Raw genomic sequence first — 24630 nt, forward strand, 5'->3', positions numbered from 1 at the left:
CTGGTCTCCAGTTTCACAGTGTGTTAGGGGCAAGAGATGACTGCAAGACGTGCTCCTTAGAGGAATCAGGCCAGACTCAGTTTTGGAGGAAGGCAAGATTGAGAGAGAGCCAGTTCACCCCAGGATCTCTTCCGGGGTTTCCTACCAGCCCTTCCTGTTTGAGGCTGGTCTTCGGGAAGCAATAGGCCACCAGGCCTGGTCGACCCCAGTTCACACCGTGCCAGGAATCTGCCCACCTGCCAGGTTCAGTTCTTTAAGGTGCCTCTTCAGGGACACAGTGTGTCTCTCTGATTGGGCTTCTAAATCAAAAGCCTGATGTTCGTGTCCCTCTCATAGGGGGAGCTTTGGACACAGGACCAATTTGGAAAGGGTCAGAGTTTCCACTCTGCACATTGTAGAGGGGACACTGTAGGTCCATGGGTCCCTTACTATAGCGAGGTTGAGTAAATTTGCCTTCAGTTAACCTGGGACCTTCTGTTTAATTCCCTCCTGCCTCCCAAAGATTTTGACCATTTTACAAATTCACCTGTTAACAGTGGCGCAGAAACTTCTCTGTGCTAAAAGCATGGGAAGTCTAAAGGCAGTCATTCCCTGGGAAATGGATCCCGTCCTGTTTTGCTACCCCTACCCTGTTCATGAGGCCTCATTCAATAAGGCAACCCCCCCGTAAGGCTGTCCTGTATCCCATGTCCCAGAAAGGTCAAGTGTCTGTGGAAAGTAAGCCTGTTTTCCCCTTCAGGTCTTCAGTCGGTTACTTGCCACTACTGCCCCTCAGTCGCCTTTTTTGTAAAATGGGGTTTTAGTTTTGTCCTTTTATTTTAATACTGGTAAATACTTGCATTCAAGCAGGGGAGGGAAGGCAGGGGTCTGGCCCCCTGCACCATTCCTGTACTGCTGTGGGGTTTGCCCCTGGAGCAGACCCTCCTCTTTGCGCCCCGTGAGCTTCTTTGCTTGTAGTATCTCAGATTTTACATGTTCCATGTCGTGCCACGTAACCCCCTTCAAGATACCGTTTGGAGGGTGGGGGAGATCTGCTTCCCAACGTGACTGGGCTGTGGGGTTCTGACTACCTTGCTCACAGGTTCATGGTTTGATAAACTTGTTGTATTCAAAAACTTGAGGGGCTTCCCTGGTGGCGCAGTGGTTAAGCATCCGCCTGCCAATGCAGGGGCACGGGTTCGAGCCCTGGCCCAGGGAAGATCCCACATGCCGCGGAGCAACTAAGCCCGTGCACCACAACTACTGAGCTTGCGCTCAAGAGCTCGTGGGCCACAACTACTGAGCCCGTGGGCCACAACTACTGAAGCCCGCACGCCTAGAGCTCGTGCTCTGCAACAAGAGAAGTCACTGCAGTGAGAAGCCCGCGCACAGCAACAAAGACCCAACGCAGCCAAAACTAAAAATAAATAATAAATAAAAATTTAAAAAAAACCAACACTTGAAATGTAGGACGCCATTAAGTGTCTGTTTATATTTTTGGAATATCTGTACTACTTACAATTAACGAATAAAAGTGGGTTTAGGGCTTCCCTGGTGGCGCAGTGGTTAAGAATCCGCCTGCCAATGCAGGGGACACAGGTTCGAGCCCTAGTCCGGGAGGATCCCACATGCTGCGGAGCAACTAAGCCTGTGCGCCACAACTACTGAAGCCCGCACGCCTAGAGCTCGTGCTCCGCAACAAGAGAAGCCACCGCAATGAGAAGCCTGAGCACCACAACAAAGAGTAGCCCCCACCCACCGCAGCTAGAGAAAGCCCGCGTGCAGCAACGAAGACCCAATGCTGCCAAAAATAAATAAATAAAATAAAATTTTTTTAAAAAGTGGGTTTAAAAAACCCATCCATGAATGGGAAAAAGAAAAAGAGTTGGCTCCAATCCCCCAACCTCCCTTGATGCCCCTCCCCCTTTATCTTAGCTACCCTTCACCCCGAGCCTAGTTAGATGCCCCTTCTTTCTACTTCCTTTTTCATATCTCTTCACCTCAGCATTTTTCATTAGGAATTTTAAACACTGGCTTTCTCATTTCTTCCAATAATCAGAAACTGGTTTTTTGTTTTTAATTTCTGTATTTCCTAGCACTGGGCCTGGCACACTATAGGCCAATGAATAAATATTCATTGAATGAACTGAAGATGATTATGTCAGAGCTCCCAGTACTTATATTTTACCCAGTAAAAGACAAGATTATCTTTTACAAATGGAGAAACTAAGGCAGGAAGGAATGTGCACCAAGAGTAACTTCTGCAGAACAAACGCTAATGAAAAAAATAACTTATGTGAAATAATCTTTCACTCTGACTAATTTAGATTCTAACTACAATCTAAAGAGTAGAACAAATGACAGTCTGTAAATCATAACAAACATACATCCTCCAAACATAAGCATCAAGTTTCCAATTTTGTACCACAGAGGATATAGCTTTTCTGATTTAAAAATTCAAAATCCTTCCCCATACACCACAAAACTCTAGCACAACAAGGGACTGGCCTAAAAACCTACTGTTAGAGATACCTGAAAGCTTATGAAAAGCTTCAGGTTTAGCTGGCCATGTCACAGCTGGCTAGTACTTTTGCAAAGATTTAACTGGATAGGACCTTTTCAAATCAGAAATAAAAAAAAGAACTTAACATTGCCAAACTCTAACCACCTGGGATGACAAACTTGTTCTTAAATATCTTATACTTTACACAATGCTGTGGGCCTCCCAAGTCACCGGTTCACCCTCCATCCTCATACAAAAGTAGCAATGTTATAGTGGAAGAAGAATCAGTCCAAAGGTCAAAGTGCTAGATCTCTATGCAAAGAACCTCCCCTTCTACAGGCAGACTTTCTTCACTGCCCAACCAGTTCCTACTATCAGAGAGACCTGGGAAGAAAAAGAGTGAGGAACTTGTTACTGATTATAATTAAAGCTAATTCAAAAAAGCAGGGGTAGGAAATAAAAGGAAGCAAACACCTGGGTAATGTTTAGAAATTCCCTAACACATGTTATCTTTCTCGTGACAGCTCAAAAAACTTCAGAGATATAACATTCCTATGAAACAAGGATAAGATTAGCCTACTACATTTGGAAAAGTTAATGCTGGCTCACATTTATACTAAGTATTAAGACCCAGAACTTTCTTAAAGAAGTAATGGGCAAAGCCATTAATAAGGCAGCCAGGGTAAGCTGGAGTCCCTGAATTAAGAGTCCTACCTATAGGAGAATGGATAGGGCAGATAAGGAATAACTACAGAAGGGAAAAACAAACAAACAAAAACAAAAGGAAGGTCACTCTACCTGGTTTCAAACTAAATAAACCCTCTGACCTTAACCAAGCCAAAGGAGAACTGCCTTTCCACAGAACACACCAGAGTATCGTTTTGATATTTCTTTTCCCACAGTTACCCTTGATGCTCATTTTAATCCAAAAACAAAAAGAAAAGCAAGTGACATTTTGTGATACAGCCAGCCTCTAGCCAATTCTCAGTACCGTATTATACTGCTTCGACGTAAATGCTTCCTTTAGGAGCAACTGGAATAATTCAGTGGTTAATTTTGGGATGAGCTGCATGATGGAGAGAGCCTTGTAGTCAGAGACTTGGGTCTGATTCCTGACTCTGGTACTTATTAGATGGGTTATCTTATTCAAAAAAGTCTTGGGACTTCCCCGGTCATCCACTGGTTAAGAATCCATCTTGCAGTGCAGAGGACGCTGGTTGGATCCCTGGTGGCGAAACTAAGATCCCACATGCCGGGGAACAACTGAGCCCCTGCGCCACAACTAGAGAGAAGCCCGCGCACTGCAACAAAAGATCCCACATGCTGCAACTAAGACCTGATGCATCCAATAAATAAATAAATATTAAAAAAAGAAAAAGTCTTAATTTCTGAGTCTTAGTTTCCTCATCTTCAAAATGGGACTAGTAATAACTATTCTTTAGGTCTCTGGTAAGAAGGAGAGACACACTATATAAAGTGGTTGACAAACCATAACAGCTATTATTTCCATGAGCTCCTACTAAATACGGATGCTGTGAAGATATAGGTGAATGTTCTCCTAGTTGCAAATGATAAAATTCCCGAATGTGCTTAGTTTTCAAAATTCTTTTTGTACATCTTTTCTGCCTGTGAGGAATACAGAGGCAAGCAATTAAATTAGCTAAAATTTAGGGGACACCTAACGGCTTATAAAATGTTTAAGGCCTCAGAGTTAAGGACACCTAAGTCTTAAACAGACACCAAATAATTGGCAGAGGTAAAACGAGAACCCAGGCACCCTAGCAGCCCAGGATGACCTTTCCCCCGCCTCATGATCTCACTGAAGTTCCTGGGCGCTGTTTCTGGTCGGGGTAATTTCCTGCCACATGACTCCTCACTCACCAACACCGCGTGCTGGAAACAAGGCATTCGTTGGGCCTCCACGCCGCGCTACAAGGCCGGATACTGAAGGCCGGTTTTGGACTTCGAATATCGGAGGTCACTAAGAGGCCTCTTGAGCAGGGCTCACTCTTATCCGAGTGTAGAGAGGTACCGCTTTCCCCTCTTTCCGAGAATTCCATCGTTCTGACGCCGCCGCGTCCTCCGCCTTCACAACTGCCCCACCTCAGCTTTCCCGCCCTCGGCGCTTGCACGCACGGCGGGCCGCAGCGAGCCGGAACGCGGAGGAATCCGCCGGATTTTTGTGGACGGCCCACCGCCTTGCTTTCATTGGGTAGCCTCGTTTTATCTCCGCCCCCAAGTTTTTTACTTTCTCATGATTGGGCCTGGGCATTGTCCATCCCAACTCTCAGGCACCGCCCACTTCTCACCAGCCACTAGACACCCTGCGCTCTGTGTTCCCTATCGCGTGCACTCCACATCGACGCCTTGTCTAGGCGAGGATTGGGTGCACCTGGCAGTGTACCGAGCCTTGTAGGGACCGGCCCCTCCTCCTGCTCCAACCCCACCTACCGGGTCTCACCTCTCCACCCCGCAGGTCCGGCACTCCGTTGCTTAGCTCGCCCCACGTGGTCCGCGTTTCCTCCGCCCCTCCCTCCGACCACCGCTCAGAAGCCCTGGGAGCTCTGGCCGAGCGGGCGGCGCGCTGGGGGGATGCGCTCCATCAAGGCTCTGCAGAATGCGCTGAGCGGGGCCGGCAGTTACTGCCGGCGAGGAGGCTGGGGTCACCTGAGCCGGAGCCCCCTCCTTGGCGGGGGCGTCTGGCACCACCTCAGTGAGGCCGCGGCGCAGGGCAGGGAGACGCCACACAGCCACCAGCCGCAGCATCAGGATCAGTAAGGCTCGCGGGACAGGGGCAGAGGACAGGCACTCTCACTGTCGTTCCCACTAGCTTCCGAGTCCCCTTCCTCAAGGAGCGCTTCGCATCTCCCTTCTCCTCTCCTCGCTTACTGGCCTGCGATGCCTTTTCCTTTAGATTTGGGGCTTTGGGTCCGCCGCGCTCGGGCGGTAACGTGCCGTCCGCCCGGCAAGGCGTTTGGGCAGGTCGGTCCTCGGGATGGTGCCTGTCCAAGGTGCGTACTTAATTGGGAGCGCAGGTGGGTGCGGAGTGTTGCTTGGTGCGCGTGTCTGAGTGCAGGGCTGTGTGCGCACCGCCCATCCTAATCCTCCTTCTCTCCCCTGTCCTCGTGTGTATATTAGGGGATGCGTGGGTATAGAACAGCCTGCCTAGAGTCCCAGTGTTCTTGGGTCTGTGTGTGGTCGATCTGTGTTTCGGCGTGTGTGATGCTCGTGTGTTACTGGTGCGCAGATACTTGCGTATGTGTTGGGTGTGTACGTTATCAGGGCTCCCTAATCTGTAGAATAAGGGTGGTTCTCCGATTGGTTTTTGAAGGAGGAAAATCTTTATAATGGGGGGGGAGAATCATAAGACGCAGATCTCCCAAACCAGAGCCAGTCAGAGCCGTTTTATGTGCTGCTCAGGCGGCTCCCTGATTTAAGGGGTTCTCTTCCCTTGGGTTCTTACTCTGCCCGAGAGGCTGCACCTCTCTCCCCCACCACCCTGGAACACTTGGTGGCTGAGCTTCTTCGAGACGCAGAAACGGAGCTGAGCAGGGAATTTTGTCCTCTCCAGAAGCCAACATAGACACTATCCAAGTAGCCCCTGCTTTTTTATAGCAGGAACAGGAAATGGACCATCTCCCTTGTCATTGATATCTACTGATGACATTCAGAAAGACATGCACACCATAATTAAAGTAGCCAGACAGACTGCTCTGTCCTCTACCTCACCACCACTGGAGTCCCTGTCCTGGATAGGTAACATCCAATAAGGTATTATCTATTTATTATTAATGAGAATTATTATTATGCTGTACTTTTCCATCAGCCTCTTCTCAAGGAGACACAAAATGTTTAAATTTTAAAGAATAAACCCTCTCTCTCCTGGTCTACTCTCCATCCTGACTTTTCCCAAATAATCACCTTGGGAGAAATGGTGGTGGGTTAGAGAAAAGGCTTAACCTCCCTCACCCTCACACCTTCTGTGGGATGGGGAGCAAGAAGCATCCCTGGTTCCTCCACACACACCCTTCCTTACCCTGTAGTGTCAGGTGATGGAAGTGGTTTGTTTTGTTGTTGCTGTTTTAATTGGCCTATAGTTGATTTACAATTGGAATTGTTTTTAGGAACCTTAATCCTCTTGCCTATTGCTGCCTGTGCTCCCAGGGACTTCTTGGTAAAGGCCTTGGACCAATGCTCCTTTGGGCAGGAGTTGAGGGCATGGAGGGGGATGGGTTCTGGGAGTGTGACACCATGAGGGGAAGTGTTCTTGGTGGATAAGGAGGGCAGCAAAGAGAAAATGCCCTGTTATTTAGGTTACTGTTTTGTTTCTTTAATATTTAACTTTATTTCTAATTATTAAAGAACCAGGTAAATAGAGTATCAAGAAGAAAATCAAGATCCCAATATTAGAGGGAACCATATATCCATATTTAATATCTATCCATGATTTAAACCCATATATATACTCTATATGTATATATAAAATTGAACAAAAATAGGATCATAGTATTCTTATTCTTTGGTAGCCTATATTTCCCATTTATGAACAGCTGTTAATATGATTTAATGTGGGCATGCATGATGTCATCTTAATGGCTGCCATTTTAAGATTCCATTGTATGAGGTATCAGTTTATTTAACCAGTCTTCAATTTGGTTACTCCATATTCTTATGCACTTGTTCAATTATTTCTTAAATTCCTAGGAAATTTTGCTCCCCAGAGACATGTCACTGATATTTTGTATAACCTTCTAGAGATATTTTATGCATATATCAGCAAATATATGATGATATTATTTCCACTTTTTACAAATGGTATCATACTATACATATTATTCTGCACCTTACCCCACCCCCAACATTATCTTGCAGATCAATCCATATCTTGGTCAAAGGGTATGCAATTTTTTTTTAAATGCTTGTGATACATTCAGCCGTGTGGCATTGTTTCCTGTCTTCCTTCATTTTCCAGGCAAGGAGACCTGGCCTCAAAATATTCCTGCGTACTTTCCTTCTTGAGTTATTCCTCAGATAGCTTTTTCCTCCCTTCCTCTGCCACCACATGGATCCTTTCCTCCCTATAGGCACCAGCCTCATTATAACAACTGGATTTCTTCAGAAACAGAAGAACTTCCCCCTCTCCTGGTATTCCTCCTGGCCCAAAACACACACATGCCTAGTCTATGCCAAGTTCCTTGAGAGGCTTTTTATTTTTAAATGCATTGTTTCAATAGATAATATATTCATAATCATATATCAATATATCATATCCATTAGGTAAAATGTACATATTTGTATGATTCAAAATTCAAAATATATAAAAAGATATGTAGTGGGAAGCATCCCTCTTGCTTCTTTTGCCCAGCACCTGCTTCATCTCCCTAGAGGGAGCTAAATCAGTCTTACCGGTTTCTTATATATCCTTCCAGAAATATTTTGTGCCTGAAAAAACATACATATATATGTTCCCTTTTAAGCATAAATAGTACCATATACTATAAACGCTGTTCTACAGCTTTCTTCTTTTAGTTAATATTACATCTTAAAGATCATTCCATATCAATACTTAAAGCACGCCCTCATTTCTTTTTTCTACATTGCATAATATTCCATCATATGAATATACCCTAATTTACCTAACCAGTTCCCTGTTGATGCACATTTAGGTTGTTTCCAGTGTTACTATTACTAACAATGCAATGAATGACTGTGAATATGTTACCTTGTAGGTACGTGAATACACTTATATGGTAAATACCTGGAAGTCAAATTGTTGGATCTAAGGGTTTTGAAGGGTCTAATCTCATAGTTATCATATTTGGAATGAGCTGATAAAATAATTCCTCTAAATCTGTTAACATATTAATAGAAGAAATCTTGAAGATCAAAAATCTTTAGTACCTGTATTTTTAGGTGCTATAATCCAGTGAGAGAGATACTTTAGGGAACAGGGGTATTCCTAGAAATGTAACTTGGTGATTCTTTATTGAAGATCCGTAGTGTGCTAGGGACTTTGCTCAGTTCTAGGAAGACAAAGATGTATAAAACACGAAGACATAACAGTGGAGCAAGGGCGATTGTCTTCTGTCAATAAGATGGTATGTTGTGTCATACCAGCAGCATAAGCAAAATCAAGAAGTTTGGGAAAGGCTTTACAGAGTTAGTAACATTTGATCTGGACCTTGAGGGATAAGCAGGACTGTGCAGGTGAAGGAGGAAAAGGTCTTTCCATGCAGAAGTTTCAGTGTAAACAACAAGGGCCAGGAAGCCTGACAGTGCCTAGGCCACCTATTTATTACCTGGCATAACTGGAGTATGGGGGCATAGTGGAGAATAGGAAAGGAATATTGACAGGTTTTAAAGAGCCTTGAATGCCATACCAAGGAATAAGAACTTATTTTGTAGGCACTGGGGAGCTATCAAAGGTTTTTGAGTAGAGAAATGATATTTGAGTTTTAGAAAGATAACTGGCACATTGTGGAAGGTGGGTTGCAAGTCAAGAGAGTGTAGGAGCAGATAGGTAACAGACAACAAGGAGCTACTGAGCATCTACTTTGTGAAAGATGGTTTTTCATGGAATGGCATTTAAATTAAACCTCACATCACCCATGTGAAGCAGATGTTAAACCCTCATTTTAGGGATGAGGAAACAGGTTCAGCTTTATTAAATAACCTGACTTACTATCCATATTAAGATCACAGCTATTAAAGGCAAACTGGTTCTTTCTACAACACCATGCTAGCACAGGGGAAGAGAAGAAAAGAGGGTGGATTTGAGAGACATTATGGAGGTAGATTCATCCAATGTTGGTTATGAATGTAAGGTATGGGAATTATCCAAATGATTCCACATTTCCGGCTTGCCCCCGCCCCCGGGTAAGTGGTAACACTATTAATCCAAATGGGAATCACAAGAGGAGGAGCAGAGGGAGGGAGGCAAGATGATCTCAGGCTTGGACATGTTGAGTCTGCAGTGCCTATGGGATATCTAGAAATGGAAGTATTTAGAAGGCAACTAGAAATAAATGTCTGAAGTTTAGGAACAAAAGAAAGAGAATAGGATTTAAGACTTCTCAGGACCGATGTGAAGGTTGGAATTATAGGGGTAGATCAGATGGTTCAGGGAGAAGGTGTAGACTGAGGACACCTACCTGCTGCTAAGCCCTTGTTCTAGGAGGAGGAGCAGGGAGGAGTTCTCAGGTTCCTGTCCTCCTCCCCTGTGTTTGCCCCCAAACAGTGATTCGTCAGAGAGTGGCATGCTGTCCCGTCTGGGTGATCTGCTCTTCTACACTATTGCTGAGGGACAGGAACGAATCCCTATCCACAAGTTCACTACTGTAAGTTCCTCTCTACCTGCTCAGAACACTGATCCCTTAGGATCTCTGGAAACTGGGGAAAGGAAGGTAGGACAAGTACAGGGCAGCTAATGGGTTGCTTCATGAGGATGAAGAATAGCTGATGATAGCAGATACCTAGGCTGATGAGGCAATCCCATCCCTGCCCCAGGTGGGATGATTCAACCCTCTGACTCAGCCCATCTTTTTGGTTTGCGACTTTGACCCAAGGGGTTCAGAAACCAGCTGCCTTGATGAAAAAGGGCAGGAAGCCCCTATTAGCCTTCAAAACTGTTATATTCCATCCTTTCTTGGTCTGCAAACCCATTTCTTCCACCTGTTGTAGTAGTTGGGGTTGAGTTAATTGTTATCCATTGGGAAAAATGATTAGGATTAGATTATTGTCCTTGTAGCTGACCTTACCAGGCTCCTTTCCCCTGAAGGCACTGAAGGCCACTGGACTGCAGACGTCAGATCCCCGGCTCCGGGACTGCATGAGCCAGATGCGCCGCATGGTTCGAGAGACCAGCAGTGGTGGCCTCTTGGACCGAGATCTCTTCCGAAAGTGAGGGCCCCGGAAACAAGGGCACTGCTCTCAAAGCAGTTCTTTGGACACAGACTTTGACAGCAGGAAGGGATACTGGGGATTGGATAATTCAACCCCTCAACTTTATTACTTATTTATTACACAAGTAACACATATATATGCCTATACGTATTGTAAAAGTTCAAGCAACAGAGAAATACATGTTCTCCTTTCCCTCTCTCCCCATCCCTGTCCCTTTTCCCAGAAGTAAACGTTGTTAACAGATTAGTAGATATCTTCTAGATAATGTCCTAAGCATTTACATATATATATAGGAATATATGTAAACATACTTGTATAATTTAAGATTTAAAATATAAAGATGACCTACCATACATATTATTCAGGTATTTATTTTTTCTCCTATCCCAAGACACTGTGTCTTGGAATATCTTTACATATCATTACAACCCCTCATGTTAGAGGCATAGAAACTTAAGACCCAGAAAGATCAAGTGATATGCCAAAGGTTACACAGCTGTTGGTCCCAAACCCAATGACCACTCACACTTTCTTCATTCCCAACTTCCATGGCTCCAGAGTGAGTCACAGCTGCATCTCTCCAGCCCCCTAACCCAATCGTGTCTGGGATCCAGGTGTGTGAGCAGGAACATTGTGCTCCTGACCCAGGCATTCCGAAAGAAGTTCGTCATTCCTGATTTTGAGGAGTTCACGAGCCATGTGGACCGCATCTTTGAGGATGCCAAAGAGCTCACTGGAGGCAAAGTGAGGGCCAGGGGACTGAGGGATGGGCAAGGGCTCTGGACCAGATATACCTTGCTTCTCAGAGATTTCCTGGGGCTGGGAATCCAGTGGATGAGTGATGAGAAGCAGAACCTCTAAAAATGGGGACAAGGGCTTTATGTATTTTACCTGTGATTTCTAGAACAGGTGAGGGAATCTGAAGTTTTTATGGAGACAGCTGACATAAGGATTCAATAGAACTTTGAAAGAGACCTACAGGGTAATTAAGCCTAAGAGCAGAAAAGGGAAGCTGACCCCAGAATTCTCTTTATACCTTCTATGGGCTTTACTGCCATCTCTATAGGAGTGGGGCTGCAGAAATACAAGGCCTTCTAGGACTTAAGGCTTGGGTGTCTCTAGGAACAACAGGCAGGAGGGAACCCTGTTTGTCTTGCAGAAGACAGAATTTTAGCTTTTATCTAAAAGATTCTCCTGACCCGAACCTCAGCTCTGTTCCCCCTCTCCACATCCATGTCTTCATCCTGTCTCTGTTTTCTCTACCCACTCATACCCAGGTGGCGGCCTACATCCCTCAGCTGGCCAAGTCAAATCCAGATCTGTGGGGCGTCTCCCTGTGCACTGTGGACGGTCAGCGGTGAGATGCTGGGTGAGGAAGGGGAGGCAGGGCACATGGGCAGAGCATAGTCCGACCCCTTTCATGGCACCTGCTTGCCTCCAGGCACTCCGTGGGCCACACAAAGATCCCCTTCTGCCTGCAGTCCTGTGTGAAGCCCCTCACCTATGCCATCTCCATAAGCACCCTAGGCACTGACTACGTGCACAAGTTCGTGGGCAAGGAGCCCAGCGGCCTGCGCTACAATAAGCTCTCCCTCAATGAGGAAGGTGAGCACTCCCTGGGCTCAGACCAGACTCACAGATGCCCCCTTCTTACCCTACCCTCCTCCCAAGGGTGTGTGTTTCTCTGCCCTTCCTGATCAGCTCTGTCACTCCATCCTCCCCAGCAAAGAGATCTTTCCCATTTACCCTACAGAGTGGGCAGGCGGTAAAGGTTTTGCTCAGTGGCTGGTAAGACTCTGGGTGGTTTGTATTTCCCCAGGAATCCCCCATAACCCCATGGTCAATGCTGGTGCCATTGTTGTGAGCTCCCTGATCAAGGTCAGTGCCACCCTAGCCTTCTGGAAGGTACTGTTCTCTAAACCCCCTTGTTCCTATATCCCTCGTATCTGCCTGTCTCTCCAGGGAGATTGGTGGGGACTTGATTCCTTTGAGGGTGCCCAGGAGGCAGTGAAGACACAGCAGGGACTCACAAATTATGCTGAGGATGTTAGTAAATGGAACTGTATCCCAGCTCCTACCCATGAGTCTGGAGCCCAGAGCTTCCTGGCTCTGAGGGAAGTGAGCAGGTCCTGACCCCAGCCTAGCACGAAGGACCAAATGCCACACACAGGGGGAGGACAGCTCTGTTAGGTACTGATTGGCCACTTGTGGGTGAGGGACACATGGAAAGAAGGGTGAATGGCCAGAACAGGGCAGCTATTCACGTCACCTGGAGCTGTGAGTTGGCCTTGAGCAAGGGTGTCTGGCCAGCCTGTCAGCTGTAGGTCTCCCAGGGCTTGAGCAAGAACCTGAGAGCAGTGTGGGCAGCAACAATCCAGAGCCAATCACAACCCTTCCTGGGGAAGGTGGTGTTAGGAACCCTCCCCCCAGGGACCCAAGTGTCAGAGTCCCTGTGGTGTTGACACTATAGCTGACGAGTACAGGAAGCAATTGTGGGGTGGGGGGAGGGGGATGGACCAGGCTCAGGCTCTCCCCTTGCTCCGGGATAGCTCTATCTACAGCCCTGTATCTGGGGCCTGCCTCATCCCATTCCCATCTAAACAGGCCCTACTGACTTGACTCTTAGCTAAAATCTTTAGCTTTATTTCAGTTATCAATATAATTGATATAACTGAATATTATAATGTATGCAACACACACCGTCCTCCCATTCCCATCACTCACTCCAGTCTTGGAAATGGCCATGGGAGTCAGGGGTAGGATAGAGGAAGCCTCCAGCCTGGGGTGTAAGGAATGAGGATGGGGACCAGGAATAGGGGTGGGGCTTGGGAACAGGATTGGAATCAGGAAAATGAAAGTGGGAGTCAGGGATGATGGTTGGCATTGAGAATGGAAATGAGAGTGAGACTCAGGGATGGGTGAGACTCATAGCTGGGGTGAGCTTATCTGTACTCATTACCTGATAATAAAATCTAAATGATTTGTTTTTTTAAGATCACTAGGTATGTATGGATATAAAAAAGTCTCAGTTGTTAAAAAAAAAAAAAAATTGTAAAATGCAACACACACCCAGTAGCAAAACCGGTCTAACACTTTATCTCCACTACATCCTTCTGACCCTCCCTGTCATCCTCCTAGGCTTAGAATACTGATATCTCTTTTTGTCTCCTTGCAGATGGACTGTAACAAAGCAGAGAAGTTTGATTTTGTAAGTTCCCTCACTGCTCAGCCCCTGGCTGCTTTTCTCCATGGCATGTTGTCCATTCCAGCTGCCCCAGTGCCTGGCTCTAACCCCACTTTGATGGTGTACCAGCCCATACTAGAAGCCTTATTTCCAGAGGTGTAGGAATCTGCTGGCGTGAGGGAAGAAAGCCTCCTGAAGTCCCTGCTGGGATAAGGACTGAGGAGTGCAGAAGGGTTAATCAGCCTATGTGTTTACTAGGGGTCCTTACGCATGGGGTGCCTCCCATGCCCCTTTTTCTCTTCCAGGTCTTGCAGTATCTGAATAAAATGGCTGGGAATGAATACATGGGTTTCAGCAATGCCACGTAAGGCCCTGTTCACAGGATTGGCTGAATGTGTGTGGGGATGTGTGTTTGAGTGTGTGTGTGTATACGTATGTGGGGGGCGGGGAATGGAGGAGGAGGATAGAATCTTAGGAAGAAGAAATCCCAGGGGAACCTTGGCCTTTCAGCTTCCTCTGAGCCCCTTCATGGACATTTGTTTGCTTTGTAAAAGGATCTGTTCCATTTCTATTTGGTACTTAATGAGAAAGACAGTGTGAGAGTTTGCACCTGGGCCCTCTCTTGCCAAGTCTCTCAAAGCCAAAAACCTCATTTTCCTAGACTAAATGACTAGATCATTTTGGGTTTGGTTTTGTTTTTCACACTTTACAATAAAGCTGGACCCAGTGCTTTCTCAGGTTCAGAAGTTTTCTCCATTGTAAGTGTGAGAATTAATAAAGGGGCTGATTTAGTTTGACATGTGTGATCTAGTTCTGTCTCTCTCAGGGAAGGTATTTTTCCCCCTTCTCCTCACACCCATCCCTCAAATGTCAAGTACTAAATTGGGTGTTTGCTTCAGATTCCAGTCAGAGAAGGAAACAGGGGATCGGAATTATGCCATCGGCTATTATCTAAAGGAAAAGAAGGTAACTGGGAGAGGCCGGTCCCAGTCCCTGGGAATTCTGTGGCTGGTGGAAGGGCGATGGGGGCTGGGGACTTCGGCTGAGGTCCTGGCAGTGTGACAGGGGCTGCTGATGGCCTGAGAAACGCTCTCCCCTCTTCTTCCTTGCAGTGCTTTCCTAAAGGGGTGGACATGATGGCTGCCCTGGATCTCTACTTCCAGGTAAGCAGATGCCGCCCTTCAGCCCAGCGCCAAGGGAATGGGACACACTGCCTTCCTTGCTCTGACCCACAAGAGGGATACTCATCTCCAGTGGTTCTGGCATCCTTCAGAAACACCAGGGGAACTTACTGAAGGATCAGGATGTCAAGAACATTGCTCTACACCTCAGAGCACAGCATTCAGGTCCACACCGGACCCTCACCTCTGCCTCGTCTCCACAGCTGTGCTCCGTGGAGGTGACCTGTGAATCAGGCAGTGTCATGGCAGCCACCCTGGCCAATGGCGGGATCTGCCCCATCACAGGCGAGAGCGTGCTGAGCGCTGAAGCAGTGCGCAACACCCTCAGCCTCATGCACTCCTGCGGCATGTATGACCTCTCGGGCCAGTTTGCTTTCCATGTGAGTGCTTCTGGCCCTGCCATCCATTTGCCATGAGCCCAGAGCCAAGAAAAGGGGACACCGAGTCTCTGAAGGTGGAGAGGTGGACACCTGTTCCTGCCTCTCACTCACTAACTTCCAGCCGGGCAATTAGGCCAAGAATCCTTAGGGGAGTTTGTCAAACACAGTAAGTCCCTCAAACACATAAACACATGACAGTGCAACTTCAGAACCACTCCTCTGCCGCCCCTCACATGGCTGGTGATTCTCTTCCAGGTCTCATACAGGATGTCACTTCCAAAGAGAGGCTTTTCTGACCACCCTCTCTCCACTGGGCTCTCCCTCCCACATCATTCTCTATCACAGCACCCTCCTTTTTTCCTAACATGTTATCATAAGTTGTGATTATTTTTGTCTATTTGTTTGTTTACCTATTTATTGTCTCTGTCCTACCACCAGAATGTAAGTTAACTGAGAGACCTTGTCCTAGTCCTAGCACATCATCAGGCACAGAGTAGATACTCAGTAAATATTTCCTTACTGAAGCCATAAATTTAAGAGGGGGCAGGGGAGGACAGGAGTAAGAAAAGCTAATTAACAAGCCAATAGGTTGAGATGGCTGTGGCCTTGCCCATGAAGTCATTTGGGATAGACTAACTTGTTAACACAGACTTGGGGCACCTCTTGCTCATCCACAGTTCCAACTTTGTCCCCAAGGTGGGCCTGCCAGCCAAGTCAGCTGTGTCAGGAGCCATCCTCCTGGTGGTGCCCAATATCATGGGAATGATGTGTCTATCACCTCCCCTGGACAAGCTGGGGAACAGCTATAGGGGTGTCAGCTTCTGCCAAGTAAGTCACTTTGCATATAGTACTTAATATTTTTGAATGAGAAAATAAAGCAATTTTGAGCTCCTACTAAGTGCAGGGAGGAAGTAAACAATCTTTTTGCCTTACAATCCTAGAAGTTGGTATCTCTCTTCAATTTCCACAACTATGACAACCTGAGGCACTGCGCTCGGAAATTAGACCCACGGCGTGAAGGAGGAGAAGTTCGGGTAAGGAAAACCCCAGGTGGCTTGTAAGACTATTTCAGAAGACAATATTCCGTAACACTTCAGTAAAACCCTTGGCTAAGCATCCATGGGGGAGGGCGACAGGGTAGAGCTGGGCATGGGTGGGTTCAAAGTCACAGTTAATCTCAGGTGGGTATGATTTGTTTTCCAGAACAAAACTGTGGTGAACCTGTTATTTGCTGCCTATAGTGGAGATGTCTCAGCTCTTCGAAGGTACTTCTACTCTGACCAAATAAACACAATAAAATACTCCTGGTCAGAGATCTCATTAGCCGTCAACATAGCAATATAGTTAAGTGCTTCAGCCTTAGAGTCAGACTGAATGGTCAGAGACTACATTTAAATGAGTTTTTTTAAAAAAGTACAGTGACTGCCATGTGATAAGAACTTAATTAATGGTAGCCACCGTTATGATTAACCTGGGTGTTAAAAGCAGAGTCCTAGGAGGCTGGTAAGGACCCTGCCTCAAATGGATTACCAACATCAACAAATATGTACTGGGCACCTACTACAGGTAGGCAGTGATGTTTCTGGAACCATCACACTCCCATCTCTCTGACGTAGGAGTAACAGTCTCATCTGGATAGAGAACACAGACTGTACACGGTCTACAGATCTTGGTATAAGCTCTGTTTTGCTTTTTCTGGAACTCATCCAGTCTGACCCCACTTCAGAAAGGATACCAGTGATTCTAGGCTGATCTGGGTAACTCCAGCTACTTTCCACTCCTCTCAGGTTTGCCTTGTCAGCCATGGACATGGAACAGAAAGACTATGACTCCCGCACAGCCCTGCATGTTGCTGCAGCTGAAGGTATCTGAAGGTTAAATAAGAGAGGAAGCAGATCCTAAGACCTTTCTTTTCTACCAAGAGTACCCCCCATTGTATGTGCCCTCAAGGTTACAAGGGCAGCAACTAGTTTTGTCCAGCTGTGCTTCAGTTTGCAGGCTCTTATTGGGTGCTGCAGGGAGCGAAAATGGGAAGAGGCCTTTCCCCCCTCCCCTTTTAGTTCAGACTCCAGCTGCCAAGGGTCTGTACTAATGTTAACACCAAAAGGGTCAGGATCTATACCCTCTCATTTTCCTTCTGCCTGTATTCCTAGGACACACTGAAGTTGTTAAATTCCTTATTGAGGCTTGCAAAGTGAATCCTTTTGTCAAGGACAGGTGAGTAGGATTAAGCTGAAAGTGGGGGGAAGGGAGGTGGGCAGCAGCTTCTCCACCACGGCCCTCCAGCCACCACAGTTATGTATATAACCAGGGCACTCTTGATGTCTTCTTTGCCTGATCATGGTCTTTGTTCCTCCTCTCAGGTGGGGCAACATCCCCCTGGATGATGCTGTGCAGTTCAACCACCTGGAGGTGGTTAAACTGCTCCAAGATTACCAGGACTCATACACACCATCTGAGACTCAGGCTGAAGCAACAGCTGAGGCCCTGTCCAAAGAGAACTTAGAGAGCATGGTGTGAGCATGGGGCATGCACAGTCCCTGCATAAGAGAAGCACGAGCTGGCCACACACTTAACATATAACCACCAAACATGCTACAGAGGGCCGCACTGCTTCAGTGGTGGTGGGGGGGGGGGCGGGGGGGGCAGTGCTTTCAGTGAGAGTCAAAATACCCCATTCCCTTGGCAGACAGAGTATAGAGAAGTGCCTTTGTGGACTCCTGCAGTAGAGCTATCCATGAAGATTGTGGGCTTCTTTAAGGGACAGCCTAATGGCTTAGCCCACTCCAGATCATCCCAGGTCTTCACGCAGGTCCCCTCTTCCTCTCTCTGAAGAAGCCATTATGAGAGAGAGATACTCTGGTAAGGGGCTCTAGCCACCACGCACATGTATATATCCACAGAGAAAGAGAGGAGCTATGCACCAGGCTTTAGTCGTCTGGAGAGATCTGCCCCCCTTGACCAGGAGGTGCTGCTACTGCTAACAGCAATTTTATAGACAGAGGAAGTATTTTGTGCTCAAATAAACTTTAATTACACAAATTATTATTTTTGCTAGACCCAGTCCTTCTCTTTCTCCCCCAGGGCCATCCAGCTGCATCACCATCATAAAGGTAGAGTAAGATGGAACCACAGGGTCATACAGAGCCCAAAGAATACATATTTCACATATATACTCACGCCACTAGGTTCTCTTCAATCCCAAATACTGCTTTAGGCTAAGTGTATTCTGCTCTAAGTGGGGACAAGTGCTTGGGTCTGAACAGGCCCCAAAATGGATTGTGCAAGACTTCAGGCCTCCCTCCTCCCTCTGCAAGTTACAACTATAGCAGAAATGAAGATGGAACTTCTCAAGAATAAAGTTTCTAGTACTAATCCCCACATGTCTCTTCCCCTTTGGTCATGGTTGTAACTGGTCCAATGATTGCAACAGATTGACCAAGTGTCAGAGGTGTGCAAATTAAGGCAGATGGACTCAGGGTGAGGAGAGCTGCAGCTGTCTGGGGCTGAGAGTCTGTAACACTGAGGTATTAGGCAAGGAGGGCTCTGTTCTCCTTCTGACACAGTCAATAAAGCACTACCTGAGGGAGCCAGAGCCCAGACTCTGTACGTGCTGTACAGAAAGGGCAAAGTCATTCACTGCACCACTCCTCCAGCCAGAGGTAGAAAGGATTTACTCTGGAGAGATTCGGTAGAGCCCCCAAAACAAACAGGTTACATGTGGGCAAAGGGAAGGAGAAGTAGCACAGTGATGAATAAATTCAAACAAAGCTGAAAAGTAAGACCCTAGGACTGAATACAGTCTGAGAAAGTCCTGGGCACAGGGAGGCAGAGAGACTGAAGGAAGCAAGTCAGAGAAAGTACATTCATGGTAGCCTAGGAAATTGGCAATAGTCTGGGGGAGGGGAGAGGGTAGCTGTATGCCTAGCTTTCACAAGGTAGGGGAGAGGAAGCTGACAGATATTGCACAGAGGATCCATCACTGAATTGTGGGAGCTAGCAGTTGCTTGGGGCACAGTTAAAAGGTTTCAGACACTTGGATCAGGAGGCTGGCCAAGAGCGTGATTAGGGACTCCAGTGATGGACATACTAGAGGCCTTCAGGCACCTCAAGCCCCGAATGGGTCAGCAGCTCTCCATCCCAAAGGGCAAAAGCAGGCACCACTGGACCCCGGAAATCTGTCTGTAGTGTGTGGACCACAGCAACCCGGCTCACATCCACCAGACTCAGCTTCTGGGCCTCATACTCCAGCAGCAGCCCCACCTTCTCTGGCTGCCCAATGCCCTCAATAGGGGCTTTCTCGTTGGCCAACATGGTGTGCCACTTGCGCTGAGCATAGATGAACACCCAGGAACGATCGTCAACACCGATGCAGCTATCCCGGGAAATATCCACGTCTGCCACTCCTATCCGGAATTGCTGGGAGCGCTTCACTGTCACCTCCCAGTAGTGCCTGCCACTGGTAACCGCTGTGTCTGCCAGCACCACTGCCCACTCCCGGAAGCGCTCCACATTCGGGGCCAATTTTGTGGGCTCCAATCCCACCATGCCGTATTTGACACCTGTGTCACCTTTGAAGAGTGCCAGGCTGCTGTGAGCGGTCTTTTCTTCCAGTTTGAAACTGACGCCTGCGGGCAGAGCAAAGAGGCTGGATAATGACGTACGCTAGAACTCTAGAACCAGTGACGTACATATTCCGATCTGAAACAGGCAGTCAAGAGATCACGAGGAAACACGGAAGAGTCGGAACGTCAAGAGGGTAAGAGAATGGGGGCGCTTTAGTATGGGCAGCCCAAGGATCCGAAAAACTCGGACTGGGGAAGCCCTGGAATTTAAAGAAACCAGAGAGTGTCCCAGGTTTGGAATCTCAAGACCAACGCGGTGGGGGAGGAGGAATGAGTCGAAGGGGCTGGAGTTGTTTCTCCGAGCGGGCTCCAGGAATAACAGACGGAAACTATTTTGGAAGTAAAAGAGAGTAAAATGATATAATCCTACCTCTGCGGGCATCTACGGCGGCAACCCCCAATCGTTTGGCTCCCCAACGGCTCAGGCACAGCGAACGACCAAAGGGCAGCGCCATCTTACGCCACGGATGAACAGGGCACGCCCCCCGCCCCGCCCCGCCCCCCTCCGCACTGGCTGAGACCCCTCCATCTGCCCGCCTGCTCTCCTGGCACTTTGTGCGCGAGAGGCAGCAGCGCAGTGTGATGACGTAAGAGAGCCAGCGCCCCGCAGGGAGCCGCCATTTTAGTGAATTCTGTTCTGGTTGCGTTCGGAACAGTTTATTCAATTTTTCCGCGGAGAGGAATGCTGTTCACGTTTTAACTAAATAGGACGTTTAGAAAGATGGGGTAACAAGATGGTTAAAGGTATAGATTTCAGAATTAAACAATAATTGTATTATTCGAACCCGGCTCCTCTGTGTGACTGGGCAAATCACTTAACTTCTGTGAGCCTTAATGTTCTTATTTGTAAAACAAAAATGTCTAGCCGTCAGACCGTAGTAAAAATTAAACGAGAGAATTACCTAGGATACATCTTGACAAATAGCAGTCACTGGGTAAGTGGCAGTTGTTCTAATAAATAAGTGTTGGTTTTGTGTTTTCAGGACTGGCAATGGAAGGTTTAACTCAATATTTGGTTTTCTCAGGTGGAGGAACCCGAGTTTGCTTAAGATTTCATCTAATGCCTTCTCCCCGAAGGCAGAATCCACTATCACCTATTGGAGAACTCTCAAAATCTCTACTCCATATTTCTCTCCTGAGTTCCAGATCTGTATATCCAAAAGCTTATTGGACATTTCTACCTGAATGTCCTCCATTCACCTCAAATTTAACATGTCTAAAGCTAATTTCGTTTTTCTACACAGACTGGTGAACTGCAACCCACAACCAGCCCTTTGCCCAGGCCAGAAACCTGGAAGCCCTTCACTTGTTTCCCTCACTTCACATATCTGATTGTTATTAAATCCCTATCACATTATTTTTCCCCTGGACTGCTGCACTGGCTTTCTAACTGGTCTTACCTTCTCCCCAGTGCTGCTGTGGGAACATTTAAAGAGGTAGCTACCTACCTCATCATTAGGTTGTGAATTTTTTTTTCTTTTTAATAAATTTATTTATTTTGGGCTGCGTTGGGTCTTCGTTGCTGGACGCTTGGGCATTATCTAGTTGTGGTGAATGGGGGCTACTCTTCGTTGCGGTGCGCGGGCTTCTCTTTTTAGTGGCTTCTCTTGTTGCCGAGCAGGCTCCGCGGCATGTGGGATCTTCCCGGACCAGAGCTCGAACCCGTGTCCCCTGCTTTGGCAGGTAGATTCTTAACCACTGCGCCACCATGGCAGTCCACTATTTTTGAATGAATAAATGAAGCAGTTTTGGGACTTCCCTGGTGGTCCAGGGGTTAAGAATCTGCCTTCCAATGCAGGGGACACGGGAGTAATCCTTGGTCAAGGAACTAAGATCCCACATGCCATGCGGCAACTAAGGCCGTGTGCCGCAGCTAGAGAGCCCACGTGCCACAACGAAAGATTCCGCAGGCCGCAACTAAGATCCTGCATGCCGCAGCTAAGAGCCGATGCTGCCAAATAAATAAATATTTTAAAAATAATTTAAAAATTTTAAAAAGGAAGTTTTGTGCTGATTCTTGCATGCAATAGCTCATTCTTTCCACCAGGGGTCAGCCTGGTCCAGCCTTTTCATCCTACTTAGTATGTGAGAAGAGAGGTTTCTATTCTTTTCAATCCTGGGAGGAAAGGCGTGAAGACGACATTTCCTTCAGTAAAGTCCTGCTCTGTCAATACTTTGCATTTTGGTAGTAATGAGAGAAGAGTTCCAGGACTGTTTCTGTAGGATTTCTCCCTCGGTTCCACTTGGTCCTGAGAGCTGAAGCAATCACTGCACATTCCTTACACTGTCACTTAGACACAACTCTATTACTTTATTCCCTGCTCAGGGTATAGTGTCTTAACTGTCATCGCTTGCATTATTTCACTTTAACAGACTGACTATCCATCTGATAAACTCACCCTCATTCTGATGATTTACCTGCCTCGTTGCTAATGAACAAGTAATTAACTCTTTAACATTTCCATGCATAATAATTAGGAAGTGATAGAATTTTACCTGACAGAAGAAAGAGGAAGAGACATTCAAGTTACAGGGAACAGCTTAGACTAAAGCACTGGGTTATGAAGCAGAGTGGGTGTTTGAGGAACAACAAGGAGCACAGTATTGCTGGAGTTTCATGCTAAGGAGATGAGGAGAGCAGTTAGAAAAGTTGAGGCTGGATGATGAAGAGTCATGTATGCCCTGATAAGAGTGTCTTTCAGACATTCACAAGCTGTTGAAGGGAACACAGGGAAGTGACAAATTACAGGTACTTTTACAAACGTCAGGCTGGCAGCAGCATGGAGAATGAATTGGAGGGGATGAGACTAGAAACTGTTAAGCAGGGTCCAAGGCCACTAGAGTTAGGTGGGACATGGTGTGGGTTCAGCTATCCAAGAGGTAGAACTGATAGAACTTTGGTGACTGTTAGATGGGAGTGAGAGGATGGGGGAAGGAAAATTGATACATAGGTTTCTGACTTAATGAGGGGATACAGAAGGAAAAGCATGTTTGGATGGGGGAAAATAATTAGTTCAGTTTTGGACAGGCTGAATTTGTGGTCAGTGGGATACCCAAGTAGGTAAACCATTCCATAGATATATGGATATAAATTTCAAGGGAGGAGATGACTTAGATGAAGTCATCCAAGGAGAGGATGTAAACTAGAGTAATTAGGGAATAAACTGAAGGTGCAATCCAAGGGAATACCAGTATCTGAGATAACACATATAAAGTGCTTGGAACAGGACCTGACCCATAGTGAGCATTGGTCTGCCTGGCTTGGAGTTGTATCTGACTCCACAGGAAAGAAAGTAGTGAAGGAGGAAAGGACAGGATAGGCCAGTGTGTTTACTCTTTATTTCTTGGATTACCCCATTTCTAACATGTGGGGGCCCTGGTCTTTTCTAAGTGCTATGAGTGGGAGAGGGATGATGCACTCAGAGCTTGGTGATTGTTCTGGGCTTTGCCAGGAGTCAGCAGTCAGCAAAGCATAACCAGAGAAAGTGAGAGAAGGGGGGCCATCAGGAGCTAGCCAAAGGGGCTGCTAGCTTGTGCTATGCTGCAGCCTTTGTCCTAGTGAAACTGTCCACACAATGGAGTTGGGTTACATGCTGACCTGGCACTCTAAATATGAGGCTGGGATAGAGATTCCACGTGGTAGAAGCAGAGATGGATGGCCACCCAGCCCCTCAGGACCATATCGCTGTTCAACCACATTGTAATTGTTAGAGAGGGTGGTCGATACTAAATCATAAATCATGTTTATATCAGATTAGTTCATGAATCAGTTCATTTATACTTTAAGGCAGCCAACTTGTGTATATTGCTTGGGCATATCTCATCTGATCCTCGTACAATCCTGTATGGTCAGTAGATGTTTTTATGGAACTCAAACTTGGGTTATTCTTTAGGTCCTGGTGTTACAGGCTGGCTAGGGAGTAGCTTCAGAAAGGTAGTGGGTAATCACATGGGACCCACTGTGGAGAAATGAAGCAAGACCAGTAGCTCTGCCTGAAGAGTCCCTAAGCTTTATAGACTCACTTGATCCCTAGTAGTGTGGATTATGCTTCCTATGGCACCTCTATGGGACAGAAATCGGGCCTTCTTTATTGAAGAGGGGAGTAAACTTAGGATCACTAGCTCCAGGAATATAAATAGGTTGAAAGGCTGATGGTTAGTAACCAAGAGATAAATCAAGTGTAGAGCTAGATGAGACTCCAGGATGTTTACTACCACAAGCCAGTAAGACTTAAAATAACTCTGTAACTACCCCAAGTTTCTTACTTTACAAATCCCTTTTATCCATTTCTGCAGTTCCTAGTGGAAAAAACTTCAAAAATGTTTATATGTTTACTTAAGGCCAGAGAGAGAAAGGTGGAGAATCTAGAAGTAAACTTCGTTGGCAATCCTTGAAAAGAGCCCCAAATACAAGAGTAGAGTAGAGTGGTAGCAAAAAAGTGAACGAACTAGCCAGAAAAGAAGCCAAAGATGAACTAGGGTGTGTCCTGGGTGATCCCGAGTGCTGACCCCAAGAATCCCCTGCACTCCCAGGCAATTCCTCACAGGTGCTTTCCGTTGCCCATTCCAGTGGCCCAAGTGCTCTTTCAGCATTGGTACTTTCTCACTGGTTGACTTTGTTTCTGGTGAGGGATGGGAATGGCCTTACCTCCCCTTCCCCGGAATTCTTTTCATTGTCTTCCAGATCCACACATTAGCTTTCCTCTTTACCTCTCTGGCTCCTGAAACCCAGGTTCATAGAGATGATTAGGGAGTGAAAGAATGAGTCTCTCCTTTCACTGTGAGTACCTCTGGTTGACTGAAGCCATTATAAGCTCCAGCCCCTCACTCAGTGAGGCTGGGGTTGAAGGGCTAAGGAGGAAGAAAAGCTTGGTAG

At 46.7% G+C, this 24630-nt stretch overlaps 3 protein-coding genes across 9 annotated transcripts in view; 1 reads left to right on the forward strand and 2 right to left on the reverse strand.

The window, feature by feature from the left end:
- Positions 1-4503, reverse strand: part of RBMS2 (RNA binding motif single stranded interacting protein 2) — a 90840-nt gene extending 86337 nt beyond the window's left edge. For 2 of the 4 annotated variants that reach the window (XM_079936372.1, XM_079936366.1), the window contains exon 1: positions 4364-4492. Coding sequence is in view for 1 of the 4 variants with exons in the window: in XM_079936371.1 (XP_079792497.1) it covers positions 4364-4390 (27 nt within the window). In the remaining 3 variants the exon portion in view is untranslated. Of the gene's footprint in view, positions 1-4363 lie in introns of all 4 variants that reach the window. The other 2 variants (XM_079936371.1, XM_079936367.1) reach the window with 2 other exon arrangements.
- Positions 4504-4646: 143 nt separating this feature from the next.
- GLS2 (glutaminase 2) lies at positions 4647-17719 on the forward strand. Of its 4 annotated transcripts, none has more exons than XM_079936365.1 (18): positions 4992-5256; positions 9720-9819; positions 10260-10381; positions 10969-11128; positions 11662-11741; positions 11826-11989; positions 12204-12262; positions 13560-13592; positions 13874-13932; positions 14468-14534; positions 14681-14731; positions 14953-15129; positions 15826-15957; positions 16071-16163; positions 16333-16394; positions 16917-16993; positions 17283-17346; positions 17493-17719. In XM_079936365.1, exons 1-18 carry the CDS (start codon positions 5075-5077, stop codon positions 17647-17649), a joined length of 1839 nt encoding a protein of 612 aa, XP_079792491.1. In that variant the 5' UTR covers positions 4992-5074; the 3' UTR covers positions 17650-17719. The 4 variants fall into 4 exon arrangements, with proteins under 4 accessions (XP_079792490.1, XP_079792491.1, XP_079792488.1 ...); XM_079936362.1 differs by having other exon boundaries at positions 10999-11128; XM_079936363.1 differs by lacking the exon at positions 4992-5256 and adding an exon at positions 5369-5493 and having other exon boundaries at positions 10999-11128.
- Positions 17720-17922: 203 nt separating this feature from the next.
- Positions 17923-21032, reverse strand: SPRYD4 (SPRY domain containing 4). Its single transcript, XM_079936374.1, has 2 exons — positions 20125-21032; positions 17923-19757 (listed from the first exon to the last, which is right to left on the reverse strand). The coding sequence occupies exons 1-2, from the start codon at positions 20207-20209 to the stop codon at positions 19219-19221; spliced, it is 624 nt and encodes a 207-aa protein (XP_079792500.1). The 5' UTR covers positions 20210-21032; the 3' UTR covers positions 17923-19218.
- Positions 21033-24630: the final 3598 nt, after the last annotated feature.

Source organism: Stenella coeruleoalba (assembly GCF_951394435.1).
Source record: "Stenella coeruleoalba genome assembly, chromosome: 11".
NCBI classification, from domain to species: domain Eukaryota; kingdom Metazoa; phylum Chordata; class Mammalia; order Artiodactyla; family Delphinidae; genus Stenella; species Stenella coeruleoalba.